The sequence below is a fragment of the Paralichthys olivaceus genome, chromosome 8 (assembly GCF_024713975.1).
Source record: "Paralichthys olivaceus isolate ysfri-2021 chromosome 8, ASM2471397v2, whole genome shotgun sequence".
In the NCBI taxonomy this organism is placed as follows: Eukaryota; Metazoa; Chordata; class Actinopteri; order Pleuronectiformes; family Paralichthyidae; genus Paralichthys; species Paralichthys olivaceus.
Genome location: NC_091100.1, coordinates 2,851,787 through 2,870,889, shown reverse-complemented (window position 1 = coordinate 2,870,889; position 19,103 = coordinate 2,851,787). Strand labels below are relative to the sequence as shown.

The 19,103-nt window shown below is 40.5% G+C and overlaps 2 protein-coding genes across 2 annotated transcripts; one reads left to right on the top strand and one right to left on the bottom strand.

The window, feature by feature from the left end:
* The first annotated feature begins 253 nt into the window (after nucleotides 1-253).
* Nucleotides 254-2,369, top strand: LOC109639256 (serine protease 1-like). Its single transcript, XM_069529314.1, has 6 exons — nucleotides 254-399; nucleotides 739-925; nucleotides 1,075-1,254; nucleotides 1,369-1,430; nucleotides 1,643-1,752; nucleotides 1,881-2,369. The coding sequence occupies exons 1-6, from the start codon at nucleotides 351-353 to the stop codon at nucleotides 2,031-2,033; spliced, it is 741 nt and encodes a 246-aa protein (XP_069385415.1). The 5' UTR covers nucleotides 254-350; the 3' UTR covers nucleotides 2,034-2,369.
* A 2,680-nt stretch (nucleotides 2,370-5,049) lies between these two features.
* On the bottom strand, nucleotides 5,050-16,704 carry rac2 (Rac family small GTPase 2). Its single transcript, XM_020102659.2, has 7 exons — nucleotides 16,373-16,704; nucleotides 12,470-12,541; nucleotides 11,287-11,404; nucleotides 10,317-10,379; nucleotides 7,338-7,497; nucleotides 6,255-6,388; nucleotides 5,050-5,614 (listed from the first exon to the last, which is right to left on the bottom strand). Exons 1-6 carry the CDS (start codon nucleotides 16,405-16,407, stop codon nucleotides 6,258-6,260), a joined length of 579 nt encoding a protein of 192 aa, XP_019958218.1. The 5' UTR covers nucleotides 16,408-16,704; the 3' UTR covers nucleotides 5,050-5,614; nucleotides 6,255-6,257.
* Nucleotides 16,705-19,103: the final 2,399 nt, after the last annotated feature.

Sequence of the window (19,103 nt, the reverse complement as noted above, 5' to 3'; positions counted from 1 at the left end):
AACTGAAGATATGTCCCTAACATCCGCTAACACCTGCTGTCATCTACTGGTAATCTGTAACTTAAATTGTGAAGAAAACCTTCCAAAGCACGAGGGACATTTAGTCCTATATCCTGAAATAAGTACTGGTACCTGCTGTATTTGTACAGCATTAGTATAAAAGATAACACTGTACGTTAATCTAAACGGTTATCCACAAATTAGCATTAATGTGCAGATTACTTTAGCCAATGGGGTTTAGCCAGTAAATCTTCACAATGTGATTGGTCCAGCAGAGGCCGACGAGACAGCGTGAACACATTTAAAAAGACACAACTGTTGCATCTGGAGGACAGTCTTTGAGACAGTGAATGACAGCGATGGCTCGTCTTACAACTCTTCTCTTTGCCATGTGGGTTGGTAAGTAAGCAGCAATTCTCCCTGTGTTCTAGTTCACACGACAAACTGTTTGAAGACAAGCAGAGCGTCACATTTCTGGCTTCGAGGAGCTGCAGGTGAATTTTGTGACAAAGACTGGATTTGACCAAGTAAGACTGCTGATGCCTCGTCTTCGTAAAAGAAACCAAGAGCTTCTTCAGACGTGAGACTTACACGTTAAATAGCCGTCAGACTAACGTCTTGTCTAAAAGAGGTTTAGGTTAAGTGTTTGCAGCAAATACTGTAATAAGGTGTTGTTCTCTGTCTTCACACTCGAAGCCACGATTCTAATTCACAATGTTGGAGCTATTTCTCTTTCAGGTGTGACAGTGAGCACAGCGGTGGATCTGCAGAAGAGAATCATCGGAGGTGCTATATGTCAAGATTATGAGCGTCTGTACCATGTCCGCCTGAGATTCAGAAATACAACACATGTGGCCTCATGTGGAGGCTCTCTGATCAGTAACCAGTGGATTCTGACTGCAGCTCACTGCTTAGTGCCTGGATGGTGAGAAAATCACAAATCAACAACTTTCACTTTAATGTCCTGATGCACTGATCATTAATGTTTTGATGTAAAACTATGATTAATAACCAACAGTATTAAAATATGACATGTTGACTGTGATTCACTGATGTTTAACCTTTTACCTGTAGGAATATATTCGCAGATATAGCAGTGCATCCTGGTCCGAGTAGACCAGCGATTCAAATCACACATCCACCTGAGATCTTCAACGACGGCAACCAACACGACCTCATGTTACTGATGCTGCCTACACAAGTTGTTGGTATCCGACCTATAGACCTTCCCGACTGTGCACATCCTCCCATCGCGTGAGTTCTCAACTTTCTAGTGAATATTTGAATGTAAAAACAAGAATTAGTTAATTAACTACTTATCACAGTTTCAAAATATATATTTAGTTTGTTATTTTTGTTTTTTTACAGAGGTGCTGAAGTTCAGATTGCAGGTCACGCTTCCACAAGATCAGGCCCAAATAATGAAAGACGTGAGATTTATTTTATTAAATTATTTTTACAATATTTTTTTCCTGATGTTTTCATGAGGGACACATTTTTAAACAAACCAGGTTGTATTTTGTCATATTGTGTTAAAAAAAATAAAAAACTTACATAGTTTTAATGTAATTTATGAAAGTATTAATAAGTATAATTATTTTCCAGTGGTGAGTTGAGTGGTAAAATCTTTTCTTCTCATCAGAACCTGGTTCTTCACCTACTCTCCAATGTGCTAATACCGACGTTGTCAACTGTCAGAATAATCATCAGCACTGGATCTGTTGCTCTAGACATGGGGTGGATGCATGTGTAGTGAGTACATGTCTTCTAACTTTGTTTCCTTTCTTCAGCTTTAACAAGTTTCAACTGTTGGTTATAAATAGACATTTTATTATTTAGAGCAAAAAAAAAAGTAATAAACACATGTTTGTCTCTCACAGGGTGACTCAGGTGGAGGACTGGTGTACAACAACATGATTTATGGTGTCATTGTAATGGTTCATCGTACAATTGTCTGTGGTTTACCACTTTTATCTATGGACCTCTGTCATGGCCCATACAATCAGTGGATCAGACGTATTATCACCCCATGAGGAGCAAATGCAGCTTTTGGTTGATGGTGAAATGTTCAGTTATTTAACAGACATTTCACATCTCTAAAAAAAAAAATGCTGAGTTGCTCTGAATTTACAGTTGATGTCATTGTTCATTAAATCTTTTACCATCATTTGTTAATTCATGAAACATTTTTCACACAATTGTATTGTAGGAAATTAAATTTGTAAAAACACAATTGTGCATTACGTAAATTCAACAGATTACAAATGTAGACATGATAATAGTCTGCTCTTCTTTTACCAAGACTGAGAAGAAAATGAACAATTTGACTTTCCAAGATTCTGTCAACTGAAATAAAATGAGTAACAGTTCATTTGTGGCTTGTTGTTTTTAAGGTCCCAGTGTCAAAGTCAGAAATACACATGAACACATTCCTGCACAATGTGAAGCTTCTCCAGTCAATGTTTTGTTTTACCTTTGTTACCAATGAATCGACAGTGAAAAATCACCAGAGAGGAAAGAACCTTATACAAATGTTTTACTTATGTATTTAAGTTCGGCTCCACGTGGAATACTCGTGGGAAGACAAAATAAATGCATCAAAATAGTTCAATCAACAACTGGGCTTTTACCACAGTTGTCCCCACGATTATTGTGACTATGTGTCTAATGATTGTCCGTGATGTCTGTCCTAAACCGCAAAGAGGAAAGTTGGAGCTACTTCAAAATCCAAACTCAAAATCCAGATCGTCAGAGCTGTCGAAGTTTCTTTATACATCTTCAAAAGCTCAGAGAGCCACAAGAGACTATTCAATGTCCTGTGAATGAGACCTGACACTTCTCACAGGTCAAAGTTAAGAAGAGTAAAATTATATGCAAATGATTTCTAAAGAAATGAAAGTGGTAACCAGGTGAAGGCTTCAGATTCAGTTACACACAGGGAAACAGAAGCAGACTCACTGGAAGCGAACACAAACGGTGCCATTATTCGATTTAAGCAGTTTCAACAGTGTGCTAAAAACACAAACTATGCCGTTCTGTATTTGAGAAATAAAGTTAACATGAAGAATTAAAAAAAATTTGCCAGTGCTAGTGTGGTCCACGTAACACAGACTGATGTGTCCCATTCTGCTGATAGATCCCTGTAAACCTTTCACACTGCACCTTTAAGTCAGTTCCACTTGATCTCAGTTTATGGAGTGTTAGAGCAGAAACTGTCGGTAGGAATGAAAACCCTATTTGCATAAATGTGCGCAGGTCTGCAGCCAATAGGATTGTGTTGCTTAGTGTTCATGGTTTGACCGTCAGCTGCCACTGCTGAGACAGAAAGAAAGTGAATATATGACTGAGAACAATTGTTTTTACGATGCTATGTCAAGGTACTTGTGTTACAATTTCACGTTTGAATAGATTTTTATCAGTTTCTGCATTTGTCTGTATGTCTTTACTTCATATATTTTGATGGCAGTTCACCGGTTTTCTATCCACAAGTACAGCTATGAGTCAATATGTTTTATTTTTCTTTCTCTTGTTTAGTTTTGATATTGATGACTGTTGTCACACAGTTTTTTTTATTTCTTCTTGTTCTCCAAAGCATTGTTTTCAACCATATTCAACCTCACTGCACATTTGGGGGAAACCTGCGGTAGAACACATCATCAAGCATCTCTATTGATCCTAACTGGAGCTGTCAGCCCCGCAATCATCAAGTCAAGTATAATCTGGTTTGAAAAGGCTGCCCACCTCGCTGCTGCACATGGGAACAGATCACTGAGCCTCTGAGGAGGCTTTACACTGTGAAGAAAGAGAAACTGATTTAATGCAGCGACATGTTTCTGTGATGCAAACTTCCTCCAATCCAAGTGTTTGCGCACAAACTGATGATGAATTGTGTTTGAAAGACAGTTTATGATTACAGACCATTTACCTTGGTCTGCTTCTTGTGTCCTTGCAAATAGTAGAGCACTGATCAATAGCAGTACTTCAAAAAAAAAAAAAGTACATACTTAAATATTAGACAAGTCACATCGCGCTATTCTTCAGAAGCACAGCAGAATGAAGTTTCTTTAAAATGGGCTGGATTCATATTCTGTTTTCATAAACATACGATTCTTTATAAACTAAAATCTACAATCCATTACAGATCGAGGATTTATGAGGTAAAATAAATGTTTGAAATCTTTTGGCCATTTACTGTTTTGACATCATGATATTGTGGCGAAGTCATTGTGCATCTGATTGTGTATTCAACACACAACGGGATCATTTGTTCTCCCAAACACACGCTTGAACAAATAATGAGCGATGTTGACCTTCATTTATTCCATTAATCAGTTTGTTTATCAGCCCAAACACAGAAGTCAGATTGATGCCGCCGTCCTGGTGTCTCAGGCAAAGTGAGACGGATGATGTTTGTAACAGATGGTAGAAGCACCATAATGTTGGTGATGATGATGATGCATGTCTGAGGCTGATGAAGATGCGTCACCACACTTGACTGTCGCAGCAGCAGCACGTGTGTAGAAACCGCTATTTCAATTCTGGATATTTCACCACGCAGACGAGAGGGCCGATGGGAGGGGGTGACACGAGGGTTGCCGTCTTTCGAAATGTAGCTCTGCTCTTGCCAGCTTTTCCGAGGTTTGAGAGCTCGGCGTGGCGGTGAGTTGGTGATGCTTCTGTGTGGAGTTTGCATGTTCTCCCTCGCTGTGTTTGAAACCACTCACTCACTTCACTTACTATCCCCTGCTCCACTTCATAATGAGTTCTATATATGGACGGCTACGTAGTGAGATCATCGGTAAGAGCTGATGGAAAATCCCACAGTAAAAGTTTATTTTACGCTTAAACAAAAAAAACATATCGAACGATCATCTTTAAATATAGAAATAAACCTGATTCCTGCAGTTTGTGCTGCGATGCGCTGCTCTCGGCCCTCACCGCGAGGAGCAATGCATGATGGTTCATAGTGCTCAGTTAGTGACCGTAGGTGGTTTGGACCCGGTTGTCCCCCACCATGATGCTTGAAAGGCTACGTGGTACAGACAACGGTACAGATAAAGATCTTTTATTTTTACATCAAAACAAAGAATACATTTGTCGTTAATGTTTAATTGAAAAACATCATTGTTCAGCTCTCTCCTTATACAAAACTATATCCTAATCCTGATTCTTAATTATTAGCGCTCGTACATCAACAGCTGTAGCACATCATCAGATGTTTTCACTCTAACAAATAATGAAGATGAACAGAACACCTTTATTTACTCTGGGCCCCAGAAGTGCTGTGTCACAGAAACAGGACATTTTGATTCACCTACAATTTAGTGTGTGATCTGGGTTATACTCTAATAACACTCTAATAAAATGGATTTATCTTACAGAGATTTCGTACCTGCTGCTGCGTATAAAATGCACCTGAAGATTCAGTCATGCTGTACAGAAAGTATGTACCGTTGTTTTACGACTGCGAAAGCATTGTTTGTTTTTTTCTAACTAGTGGAAATCTAGTTGTATTTATCTGTTAGAAATATTACAGACATTTCAAATGTTCCTTTAATAACCCGGGCTCAGCAGTCTGAATGTCTTCCTCTCGTCTCCCTGGTCCTGGAACAATCTGTAAAAACAAAAAGACGACAAAAAGTAAGTGATGAATCATGAATCACGGATCGTTGCATGTGCAGTTTAGTAACAATTGTTTTAAAGTCTCTCTGTACCTCGGTATATTGAAATATCAGCAGGGTGCCATCACGTCTGCAATTATTGTGGTAATTTGAAAAAACAAATGAAAAAGCTCAAAATTTGATCTTTCTTTTGATTCATTTTATTTGGACTTCAGTTGCTAATGTACCTCCTGCGGAGAGAAAAGCTTATTGGTTGGTTGCCTGTCAAATCATTGCTGTATTTTCCAGCTCACTACATTAAATCTGACAAATTGAAAATAATTACCCCGGGTCTGCGACTTTTATTTCACACGTCAAACATGACACTGGAGAAATCACTCGCCTCTATTTTCGCGGAGCTCACTCCATCGATCTTTCATTCTCTTAGTCTTTGTCTTTCTCTTCGGCTCGATCATTTTATTCTCCTTCCTCAACACGTGAAACTGTGTTGAATCATCTGATAGTAAATATTGATTCGAGGATCAAGATTCCTTGCGTGTAGGCCTCAGATCCAGGGACAGGAAATGAAACCGTGATAACTACTCCCACACTTTCAGTCATTTCCTCTGCTCTCGCTCTGAGTTTGTTTCTCACCATTTACAGCAGTGAGCAGGGCTTCTTCTTGACCTTGGTGGGCTGGGGGCAGAGCACGGCACGGATGGCCTCATCAAACACAGTCTTCAGGCCACGCTGGGTCAGAGCCGAGCACTCCAGGTATTTCACTGCGTCTGTACATGTAAACAAAACCACACGTGTGACACAGGAAGGATAAATGAGGGGATCGGGCCGAGGTATAGACAAGAGCACTCGTGTATCTAAACTGCATGTTTGAAATCATGGACGACATGGCGGTTCCTCAGGAGTGAAACCTCAAATTGCCCCCTGGTGGCTGATTCTGACCCGATAACTCCCCCTCCAACAATCTGTATCGATAATCTGCCCGAACAGTCCTGAAGTGTGAGGGGTTTACAAAATAACCCTAATGGTAGCAGTTGAGTCAGGACCGTTTGATATTAATGATGATCTGACAGAAACCCACAACAGAAGAAGCGTACTTTAAAAGATGTTGGCGATAAAACAACAAAACTTCAAAATGTATAAGCCAATTCCTTCTTCTCGGCCATGTTTTCATCTGCAGTCTTGTTTTTGTTTTTCACTTTCCTCACCCCAGCTCGGACGGTGGCGGTAACGCAGCTAAAAGTTGTTGTTAAAAGACAGAAGAAGAAGAAGAAGAAGAAGAATCACGTGAGTTTCGGTGAGATTTCAAGCTTCTGGAATCGTCATTTTTCATTGTGTGGTCTTTTGTTCCGGCCAAATCGTCTTGTGTGTGCGTTCTGATGATTATGTGATGTTAAAAATCTGTCATTACTTCTGTGGTCTGTCACGTTCCCTCTTATTTGCAGCAGATCAAAAGATGTATTTTTACTCTCTCAGAATGTCTCCGGACGTATTGATCACCAGTGACTTTCATCTTGAAGACAGGATAATTATCTAACCGTGTTCAATCCACTCATGCACTTACACTGTCTGTGTAATCTGTAGAATCAATGTCACCACAGTAATGGCTCCAAATCGACCAACATCAGAGGCAAAGCTAATGTGTGGACCACGTTCTCTGCATCTACAGTCGTCGCAGTCAAACAAGACCTGAGAGAAGCTCCTGCACGTGGGACTGACCTATATCCTTTGCCAGAGCCAGGCCGTGAGGGTAGGTGATAGGTGAGAGCTTCTTCTCCTTCAGCTTCTCAATGGTGTCCTTCTCGTCCCGCAGATCCAGCTTGGTGCCCACCAGGATGATGGGTGTGGAGGGGCAGTGGTGACGCACCTCCGGGTACCACTGGTATCGGACAGAGACGAAGACAGCGAAGAATAAATGGCTGCAGTTCGGTGTTTATATTCAGTCCTGTATCAACATCGTTCTACCTCTCTCCTTCACTTCTGCCTTTTCCCCCTCTCACTCTTCTCTTTGCCTCTTTCATCCTCCCTCCATCCATTTCCCTCGGTGAGCAAATGAAAGATCGGTATCGGCTGCAGGAATTAAGTCGATTCTTTTTTAGCGCTCGCACACCAGCGACAGTTGTCTTTGATTTGGCTAATCCTCGCCGCCTAGCAGAGTGGTTTCACACGAGTGACGTGTGGGGGATTATGGGTAATACCTAATGAATCATTCTGCTGCTTTTTGGACTCAGTTTTTCAACTGTCTCACTATGAAGTGATTCAAATTCCTGGATTTCTCGAGCCCACTTCCCCCTTTTTGAAGTTGAATAAAAATATATGAAATTTAATTCCGACAGTCCATATCACTTTTTCCAAGTTTTATAAACTTCCCCTACACGTTGACTCTGATTATTTGGATGAAGGTTTATAGAAAACATTTTACCATTGGATTTTTAGTGAATACTACTGTTTTTTTTTTACTTTTCCTATTCGTCTCTTGAGGGACTCTGTCTGTCTTTATAAGCGACTGAAGAGATATTAACTTGAGAGGAGTCTTGAACGGCATCAGATTTGATCTCAGGTTTGACTTGGGTTTCGACCGATACGACTTTAACACGTCTCAAATAACTTGAGACTTGGTTGAGACTTGGTTGAGAAGACTCGTGAACAGACTTGGACTCGTCTTTGTTGAGTAAACTTTACTCTCATTTTAAAAGACTTGTCATTGAACTTGAATTATCTTGAATTGGTCAAAGGAAACACGTTCTGCTCATATTCCGGTTGATAATTCTAATTTGTGTTTTTGCTTGAAAAGGTTTACGTCGCTCTCCTCAGACTTTTCATCCTCTGTCTGAAACACTTGGATTTAGCTCCTGTCATTTGAACTACTTTTAAATGAACTTTACATTTGACTTTTCTCAAGCCTCTGACGAATTAACTTTTAAAATCTTGCTCTCTAACATTGAGATTTGAATTTTGTAGCTGGATTGTGAATCATCTTTCACTTTTCATGTTTTCCTGTGGTGCATCAGTCGTGAAATTTCCTTTTAATTCCATAAAATGCTTGTTGTTAAGCGCCACGCTAATCTGTCTGCTCTCTCTCTCCTCTTGACCGTGCGTCATGTAATGCAGCACAGTCTGAATACAGTCTGATTGCTGATGGATGGACGTCGAGTGAAGAGGATGCTGTTAATCGATGCTCCACTGTGTCATTACACTTTGATTTGCTTGACATTTAGCTGCCCAAGACGTTCGCTGTCGATAGTCGTTAACTTCTACGCACGAAAAACAAATGAGCTTTCCAAAACTGAATAAAGAAGGATTGTGAAGATGTTTTTTTTTTTTTTTTTCAAGTCTCGGTATTCGAGGCCTATTAGAGACTTTCTGATATATATTGAATGCCCTGTTTTTCTGAATGAACGAAACAGCCGACCTCTATCAAGCGACTGATAAATAAGTCAGGCTCTACTCAGAATCATAAAAGGTTTCTCTTGAACCAGGGTAAAACTCAAAAGATAATAATGACCAAGGAAAATGTTGAAAAACAACATCTCATAATGATGAAAAAAGTCCGATCTGCCCCCTGATACAAGGAGTCGGTGTTTCTCCAACCCTTCACAAAGTTCCTCCTTCCGTCCTCTTCCCATTATACTGAATGTTCACCTATTGGTTTTTTTTTTTTTTTTTTACCTCCTCTTAAGCTGCGCCTTCTTTTAAATTCATTCCATTTAATCTACCAGGACTCACTTCTGCGGTACCTCTCCAGCTCCTTGTTACCATGGCGACATACTTGGGATTCACACTGAAGGACGCAGCAGCGGTGAACCATACTGAAGCGAGTGTGATCAATATTCACAACGTCAGTCCCTTTGTCTTCCTATAGGACGGACTGGGCTGAATGAAGAAGTGCGACTAGTTTGGGGGGAGTGTAAGGGGAATGAAAGTGCTAACCACTGGAGCACTTCATTAGAGAGTGCCGAACATGAAAGCTCTCGTCTCACGATGAAGCTGGTGCCTTCTCATTTACACGCATGACGCTGAATAGGAATAAGAAGGAGAAGAACATAGAGGGGGGGGGGGGGGACGGAAATTTGAAATCTAGACCTGAGATGATCCATCGATCATCAGAAAATCAACCTGCAACAGTTTTCATTGATTAACAGAGGAAGTAATTTATTATTAGCTTCTGTTTCCCCTGTTTATACCATTGTACAATGAAATATGTTAATGTTAAAGCTTCAGTGTGATTTAGGTGAAATGATCTATTGGCAGAAACTGTATATAAAATAATCCTAATGAGGTTTTCACTAGTTTGTTTCATCTAAATCGTACAAATTGTTGTTTTCGTTACCTTAGGCTGGACTCCTTATAATGAAATACTTTATATTGAAATACTTAGACATACTACCCTCAGGCATATCCTCACTGGTTGTAAAATAAGTCTCTCCCAAGGTAATATATATATACTGGGAGACAACCAGGTCCTCAAATGTCTTGCAGCAACAATAGAAACAAAGAGAACTGCTTCCTTGCCATCAAAAACACCAAACGCAGTCCAAAGGACAACATTTGTCCGTGAGGGGGAACGGGGACCGAGAGGTTCTCCTCCACTCACCAGGAGTGAGAGAAAGTCAGAGACACGGAGATGTTGGTGGACGTGGACTGCAGACATTGACGTTTAATCTGAATGTTTAATGATGTTCACAAACCGAGACTCACCTTAGCTCTGACGTTCTCGTAGGAGGCCGGGCTCACCAGGGAGAAACAGATCAGGAAAACATCCTGCAGGAAACGAGGGGAGGAGGAAGAGGAGAGACAATGAAGAGAAACCGTAGATAAACCACGACAAGGTAAAGATCAAATATGACCCCAAAAAACAACAACCATGCTTTTGCTTCTCATCACTTGTGACTCATGAGATTTATTTCTGTTATCACTTGAAACCGCCCCGGAATAAATATTAACCACACCATCTCCATGACAACTGAGCTTGAACGAAGTCACACCAGGAAGCTTTTTTCTTCTTGTTTCACGGAGGAATTTCGTCACACTGAGAAGTGTCACTCACAGATGTCAGTATTGTTCATATATTAAACATTCCGTCATGTTGTTGAGAACATTTCTATCTGTGTATTGATCTAGAATCGTTCAGTTCAAACTCCTGCTGAGCACATGATGCGGATGAAGAGCACAGCCGGGCGGGAGGAAAGCTCTGGATGAACCACGTAAGGTAACCATGTATGATATCCTTCTATTGTTTAATAATTAAAGAATGAAATCCAAATCACTCTGTGGTTTCATGGAGAAACACCTCAATCCGAATAGCATCCTCCATAATCATGAAAAGGCCTTTTACATATTTACACCTGTCGATAAATCTGTGTTTTATTTCTTATTTCACGTTGTTACGTTGCATCGTCACATCTCCCATTAATCATCTCCCACTAAGTTCCCAGTTTCATCGTGTTCAGCAGCCTCCTCGGTAACTTCTAGTCTTTTCTTTTTTCTGTTCTTGTCTTTGAATTTAATAAGACGTGTGACATGCTGCTGTATTATTTATTGATCAGGAACCAGCAGGAGACAAATTGTGTCTTGTATTTTCTAATGACCTCTCACTCCCTCTATCCATCTATGAGTGTGTGTGTGTGTGTGTGTGTGTGTGTGTGTGTGTGTGTGTGTGTGTGTGTACCGTCTGTGGGTAGGACAGTGGACGGAGCCTGTCGTAGTCTTCCTGTCCAGCTGTATCCCACAGGCCCAGGTTGACTGGTTTGCTGTCCACCATCACATTAGCCGAGTAGTTGTCAAACCTGCGGGGAGCGAGAAGGTCAGGGGTCGATCAATCGGCCGCCTCATGAGTCAGTCACTCATTTAAAGGGTGATTCCAAACCATCAATCACTTGATATGTGATAAAACGTCATGGTGGAGTGTTCGACCGAGACATTAGACAGAGAGAAGGAGCTGGTTCTTAGAGAAGCTCTTTAAAAATGTGAGTTTCTTTCTTATTGTTACATGTTTCAGAAAATAACCACTGCAATGACTCTGCGATATTAATGCAGCACTGCCTCCATGTGGTGACACTGAGACACTGCAGTCTCATCTGTGCGTGCGTGTGTGTGCGTGTGTGTGTCTTCTGTTTAATATTTTCCGAGTAGATTTCCCGGCATACTTTTAATTTTCAGTTTAGATAATATACCTACATACTATTTTCTTTATCTAACTGTATTTTATTAACAATATTTGTTGTTAAAATAATATTAGAGTAAAAAACAAGAAAGGACAGAAATTTAATTTAAAAAAATGAAAAAAGCTTTTGTGAACAGGAAACTTTTAAGGAGTTTTACTTTACACGACTTAATTTTAATTCTCTCATTATTTGCATTACATTGAAAAGCACCTTGTAATTATTAAATAAGTTAGTTCTTTTATTTATTTATTTCAATAATAATCTTAAAATTAAGCAAACAAAGCAGCAGCACTTTGCTCTTGCAGCGACATTAATAGTGGAAGATAAACAGAGTGTTTATCATTAACCAACTTTTTGTCTTTAGCTGCCTGAGTTCCATCAGGCTTTTCGGCAGAGGTGAGTTTTCCAGACCCTCAGGCTGCAGCCAGCCCGAACCTGTCAGACTGTGTGTGTGTGTGTGTGTGTGTGTGTGTGAGAGAGAGAGAGTGTGTGTATGTTAGAGTGTGTGTGTGATATTAAAACATGTGCAGAAAAGTGGTGCACTGCAATGCATGTGTGCTCATAATGATAAATCCTAAAGTAAGTGTAGCTACATATTTTTGTTCAGAGAGACAGAAAAAGAGAGCGAGAGCGTGTGTGTGTGTCTGTGTGTTTGGATGTGTGTGTGTGTGTGTGTGTCATACTCACACAGTAGGAATGTATTCCCCGGGGAAGGCATTGGTTGTGTAGCTGATGAGGAGACATGTTTTTCCGACAGCCCTGAATCACACAAGTAAAAACACATTTTTTGATTAAGACACAATCTCCGTCCAACTCCAATATATATATATATATATATATATATATATATATATATTACAACAGTATACAATATGTACAAAAGAACTATTTTCACTCTGTTCTTCTTTTTGAAACTCCGAGTAGTGACAGGAAATGATGCAAGACGTGCACTGACAGACATCACTCACACTATGACTTTAAATACCGCTGCCACTCAACTGTGAGCAGCTCATCCGTTTCTCTTTGTGCACTGCTTTGTTGGACGGTTATACATCTCTGGGTTTATTCTCAGTCTGGTTCACAGTATATCACACAGATTCTTCTTATATTAAAGTAAAGACATTGGAGCTGATAACGTGTCGATTGCAGGAGCAGTGGCGATCAGCTCGTCTCGACATCCACAGCGAGGTAGAGCTGATCAAACAAGTATCGACTGGCCTTGTACTTTGTTCCAGAGCTTTTCTTTCAGCGTTTCAACCACATCACCAGAACTCGTCTTCACACACACCCACACACACACACACAGAGAAATGCATCTCTAGCAGGGGAAGCCCATTTCGAAACTCTGTAATCTGCAGCTCTAGAACCCATATCCCCAAATGTTCTGCTTGCGGTTTGTCTGTAAGAATGATTTACTTGCAGATTCTTAAGTATTATAGTAAAAAACTCAAATTACAGGTACATCTTAATCTTTTGCTGGTGTAACAGCTGCTTGTTGTCGTGTCCATTCGAATCCAGACTGTGTTCCGTTTGCAAGGAACCCAACAGCTGATTGAGCTCAATGACGAGTTGATCACAAGCAGCCAATAAAGGCCCCGGAAACCTCAACCTGCGATGAACGACACACAATCCTTACATCATACAAAAGATGTTGGTGTTTGTGTCGCTGGTTATTATCTGCTGTTACCTGGAGGTGGCGCTCTCAGTTAAATCTGATCAGGAAGCAGATTTTTAAATGTTGTTCATCAGGATTAGTTTTTTTTTTGGTTTACAGAAAAACATTTAAATTCAAGATAAAGCTTGTGGACGCTTTGGTCACATGACAACGGGGCGGAGACTTTAACCCCTCTTTGTCCAAGGAGGACTTTTGTAGTTTATAGTTTGTTTGTAGTTTGTTTTCCAGTTCTTTTAGGACGAAGACTTTGTTTTATACGACGACAGTGAGAGGTCAAATGTTTTCTGTCAGTGAACGTTTTCAGATATAGACATACCAGCATGTGTGTGTTTGGTAGTTGTGTGTCAGTGAAAAAGGAACTGATCTGTTTCAGAAGCTGAAAACAGGAACCAGCCAAAGTGAAGAAGAAAAAAACGTCTGATCTCTCTCTGTTTGCTCTTTATCTGGTTTTCCATCAAAGTTCCTCTCCTCCTCTCACACCATCCCTCGTTATCTGGTTTTATCTCAACAAACTCTTTCTCATTCTCCGCTTCCGTGTCAACATCTTTCTCATTTTCATCTTCTCCTCCTTTCTTCTGTCTTTGTGTGCAGTCTCTTGGTTTGGGCTCTCGGAAGCACCGCATCAAAACAAAACTTTTTGTCTTTCTGTGCATCTTTGTTGGAGACACCCCCCCCCCCCCCCCCCCCCCCCCCCCCCCCCCCGTTTTCCTCTGCTTGGTCCAGTCCAAAAAAACCCCAGCAGGATTCAGGAAACAGTGAAATGGCCTCAACCACAAATCTGTGTTTGTTTACACGAAAGTAGTTTTATATCTTTTACCTTAAAGCAGCAGCTTGATTAAAAAGAGTTTGATGTTTGAGTGAGTGCGAACATGGAGAAAGTTTCCTCCTTCGCTCCCTGAGCGTCTGTTCTCTGTCACTCTGGTGAGTGGCTCTGATCTCCTGTGAGAAGAACTGACTGAGAGTCTCAGCTTCAACCGTCACAGTCCGCTCCAGCGAGCTGACGAGTGAAGCCGAACTGAAGATCAGTTAAAAACGCCGAGACGTTACAAACAACCAGAGTTTATCTCCAACATTCAGCAGGAAACTTTTAAAACATGAAGAATTCTAAACAGAGTTTGGTGGATTTGTTACAGCAGCAGCTATTGTGGTACAGGAAGCAGAGGAACATGGGTAATACCCAGCATTCAGTTGCCTTTCAGTTCAGTGAGTGGGGCGACACAGTCAGAGCTCGACACATTGATACACGTACAGGGGGCGCTGTTGCTCAGTATAAGTTATTTAGCGTAAGCTTTAAATGTCCTTCATGTTTGTTGACATGACTCGATTCTTCTCTGTCTGACAGATGAGCTGGTTTCATCTCTTCAGAGAAGCTGGAGGATGTTTACACACTTTAAATCTTCCGAACCACTTTTTTGGCTTTTTGATTGATTTTAGTTTGACCTGATGAGATTGTTTGTGTGATACGAGATTTTAAAATCATAATTTGACCCTTTTAGTGATGGAGATGTGAATATTGTTGGTTTTTGTAGGAGCACATCCGTCCATAGATCCATCAAACATGGACGCGCTATAAAAGGTTTGATGGATCAGCAGCTCGCTGTGAGATGACTTTATAACTTCCTCCTCCCGCTCTGTTAAATGCAGACAGAGCGACACGTGTTCACACACAAACAGCTGCAGAGGATGAAGTTTCTCATGGACGCTTCTGTAAAGCTCCTTTAAGAGTTTTCAACTATACTAAAACAGGGAAATGAATACTTTCTGCTGCGATTGTCCAGATGTGCTTAGCTGTGTCACCAGTACGAGGTTGTGGTGTCTCACACACAACAAAACACGGTAGCCAAGGTGAGATGAAAAACAAAGATCGTCGTCTTGGTTACTCAAACATGTTGTTTCTGAACATTTAAAACCACAGCAGGATTATTCCTTGTGTGGTCTGATGTCTGAAAACCTTCATAATGCTGATCTCACTCCAAATAGATCAGAAATTCTGATGGAAAACAAAAATATTTACTACTTTGCAGCGAAACAAATCTTCTCGCATTTACGTTTCCTACCTATTTGCGGTTTTAATTAGATAAAAATGTACTTTTAATGAAACTCTGAGGTAAAAGCATTAATGTCTACGACCACTGGAGGGATTCGTCACTTAAACATAAATAAATGCCTTTTAGTTCTTTTTTAGTGTTCACCTGAATAAGCGATGACTCTACTGACCCACTTTAAAAGTTTTAAATCACAGTGTCACATTCAGCGCGAACAGGAAACTCGACACACACGGCCCCGTAACGTCTGCGCCCTGCAAATGTTTTATTTTATTCATCGATCACGCCGCAGCAACAGCTTCACCACTTCCGCTTTACAATTTCCCATCATGACAAATGACACTGTTGCTCCACCTTAAAGGACAGAAAGTGTGTAGAAGTTAGTTTAGATCTTCTAAATCTTTGCACTGAGCAAAAGACTTTGTCAATATCCAGCTTTAACAAAGTAGAGCTTCCACTTCCATTTCTTATTTAATCTAATGGTTTCTTTTCTGGAGCTGCTCTTTTTCTTTCGGGGTTTCCATCAGCAGTGAGAGCCTCTGCTCTGAGTCTGCGCTGCACTAAAGCATTTCCCTGCATGTTGTGGCCTGTTCTCCTCATCAGACCCCATCACTGTGAATCAGCGCTGTCTAACACCCGCCTACAGCTCGACACGTATCCCCGCACACATTCTGTTCTTTTATGAGTGGAGGTGTTTTTCAGCAAAAAAACATTAGAGTTGATCAATCTATCAAGAAACCCTAAACTCTGAGCCCAGGCCCTAAAACATCCCATCATGCACCAGCTCAACCCTTCATGATTCAACACCTGACGGCATTTTGATTTAAGTTATACCAAAGCGTGAAAAGTAATAAAAAAGAAATGTCGTACCCATCTCCCACGACCACACATTTGATCGCCTGCATCCTGTTCCGCTCAGCTTCGTCTGTGCTCGCTGACAGAAACACTCGGAGGGGAAGGTGCAGAGACGCAGACGACAGGAAACTGTTACACACCTCCCTCGCTCCCCTCCCTCTGCTGCCTCTCGTTCTTCCTCCCTCTCTCTCTCTCTCTCTCTTCCTTCAGCCCTGCACTCATCTCTCCTTCCTGTTTTCTGTTGTGCTTTGTGTTCCGTCTCCTAAACAGTAGAACTTGTGTCATTTGTGAGTAAATGGTGTAAATAAAAGTGAGGTGAAGTTGCAACAGACTGACGGTGTGAAAATGGACATGAAGGGTTTTGTAAGAGGGAAGATGTTGAAGTAACAACTACACAGGCTTCATTTGAAACGTCCTCCTTTTGCAACATAAACCTATCCTTAACCTAAACCTAACATAAACCTGTCCTTAACCTAAACCTAACATAAACCTATCCTTAACCTAAACCTAACATAAACCTATCCTTAACCTAAACCTAACATAAACCTATCCTTAACCTAAACCTAACATAAACCTGTCCTTAACCTAACATAAACCTATCCTTAACCTAACATAAACCTATCCTTAACATAAACCTAACATAAACCTATCCTTCACCTAAACCTAACATAAACCTATCCTTAACCTAACATAAACCTATCCTTAACCTTAACCTAACATAAACCTATCCTTAACCTTAACCTAACATAAACCTATCCTTAACCTAACATAAACCTATCCTTAACCTATCCTTAACCTAAACCTAACATAAACCTATCCTTAACCTGTCCTTAACCTAAACCTAACATAAACCTATCCTTAACCTAAACCTAACATAAACCTATCCTTAACCTAGACCTAACATAAACCTATCCTTAACCTAACATAAACCTATCCTTAACCTTAACCTAACATAAACCTATCCTTAACCTTAACCTAACATAAACCTATCCTTAACCTAACATAAACCTATCCTTAACCTATCCTTAACCTAAACCTAACATAAACCTATCCTTAACCTATCCTTAACCTAAACCTAACATAAACCTATCCTTAACCTAACATAAACCTATCCTTAACCTATCCTTAACCTAAACCTAACATAAACCTGTCCTTAACCTAACATAAACCTATCCTTAACCTTAACCTAACATAAACCTATCCTTAACCTAAACCTAACATAAACCTGTCTTTCACCTAAACCTAATCCTAAACCTATTCTTCACCTAAACCTAACATAAACCTATCCTTAACATAAACCTATCCTTAACCTAAACCAAAACCCCTAAACCTATCCTTAACCTAAACCTTAACCTAAACATGACGTAAACCTTCACCATAACCTAACCTAAACCTATCCTTAACCTAAACCTAATGTTAAGCTAACCCTCATCCAACCTAAACCTAACTAAAACCCAATTTAAATCAAACCTAAACCTTAAAACATGTCTTCCCCTTAATGGGGACTTTTTGTCCCCACAAAGAAGACAAATGTGCGTGTGAGTAAAAATATTCAGGTCCCCACGACACGAGTGATACCTGGACCAGACACACGAATCCACACGTCTGAGATTTATCGTTTGTGGGGTTTAGGTTTAATTTTCATTGAGTTAAGTGATGAAATGAAAACAACAGATGTGAAGCTGGGATGTCAGTCAGCACAGATAAATGATAAATACCTTCATCACTAAACACACACAGATTTATAAAGTTTGTTAAGTTTTATTTTGCAAACATTAAGTCACGTCAGTGTGATTTTCAAATATGGAAATTAAACTATAGCAACACACACACACTCATAATAATTGTGATATCCTTGTGCTTCCACTAGAGGGCGCCTCAGCATAATTTTTGCTTTTTATCATGTCAGCGTGTTTGTGACATCACTTCTACTGGAATCAAACGTTTTCAAATGTCAAGTCCGCCTCAGTCAGTTCGCCACACGAACACAAGAGGGAGGAGGATCTCTTCTTCAAAATAAAACGATCTCATCTGCAGTAACAGGATGAATTGTTCAAGGTTCATCTTTTGTTTGTTTGTGACGTTTCTGTCTCAATAACCAGGAGCGATGAGCTCGACGTTGAACTCACCATGTGACGTGATGCCAGGATTTCAACACTCACTTCCTGGCCTGTGCTGTGTTTGGCAACTGAGTTTCAGTGTCCCAGCAAATTTCCAAACACCCTGTGTCACTTCCACACGGTGTTTCAATCTCACGTCTACAAAAAACACCTTATGGTCAATCCAGAACTAAAAATGACAAGTCCGAGTCATTTAGTTTCCTGTGTTTGTTCTCATGCTGCTGTGAGTTAAACATCTCCTCCTCCAGGATGATTGATTAAGGGGACTAGAACTACTGTCCCGTGGTTGTAAGCCTCCGCCAATGATGCAGATTCAATCCCTCCAGGTGTTTGAGATATATTGCGTTCACAGAAACATAAATTCACAGTCACCATGACCAAGTTTGAAAGGATTCTCTCGAGGTGTTCTGAGGGTATCACGTTCACAAGTCAAACACATTCTAGTTTGAGGTCACAGTGACAAATTCTAATCAGTTCATCAAAGAGTCCAAGTGAGTATTTTGGCTAAATCTAAAGAACGGACGAGCAGACAACTCAGAAAACAGCCGACTCTGGTGTCGAGGGGGAAAAACGGTCCAGTTCCTGCTCGATGTCTTCACTTCATAGATTAATCCATTTCATAACAC

Excerpts from the sequence above, each read along its gene's own strand:
- rac2 (XM_020102659.2), bottom strand. The coding sequence starts at position 16,407 with ATGCAGGCGATCAAATGTGTGGTCGTGGGAGATGG. Across the intron at positions 12,542-16,372 it reads TGTGTGGTCGTGGGAGATGG|GGCTGTCGGAAAAACATGTC; the intron begins GTACGACATTTC and ends TGTGTGATTCAG. Across the intron at positions 7,498-10,316 it reads ACGAGAACGTCAGAGCTAAG|TGGTACCCGGAGGTGCGTCA; the intron begins GTGAGTCTCGGT and ends GTCCGATACCAG.
- LOC109639256 (XM_069529314.1), top strand. The coding sequence starts at position 351 with ATGACAGCGATGGCTCGTCTTACAACTCTTCTCTTTGCCATGTGGGTT. Across the intron at positions 400-738 it reads TCTCTTTGCCATGTGGGTTG|GTGTGACAGTGAGCACAGCG; the intron begins GTAAGTAAGCAG and ends TTTCTCTTTCAG. Across the intron at positions 1,255-1,368 it reads TGTGCACATCCTCCCATCGC|AGGTGCTGAAGTTCAGATTG; the intron begins GTGAGTTCTCAA and ends GTTTTTTTACAG.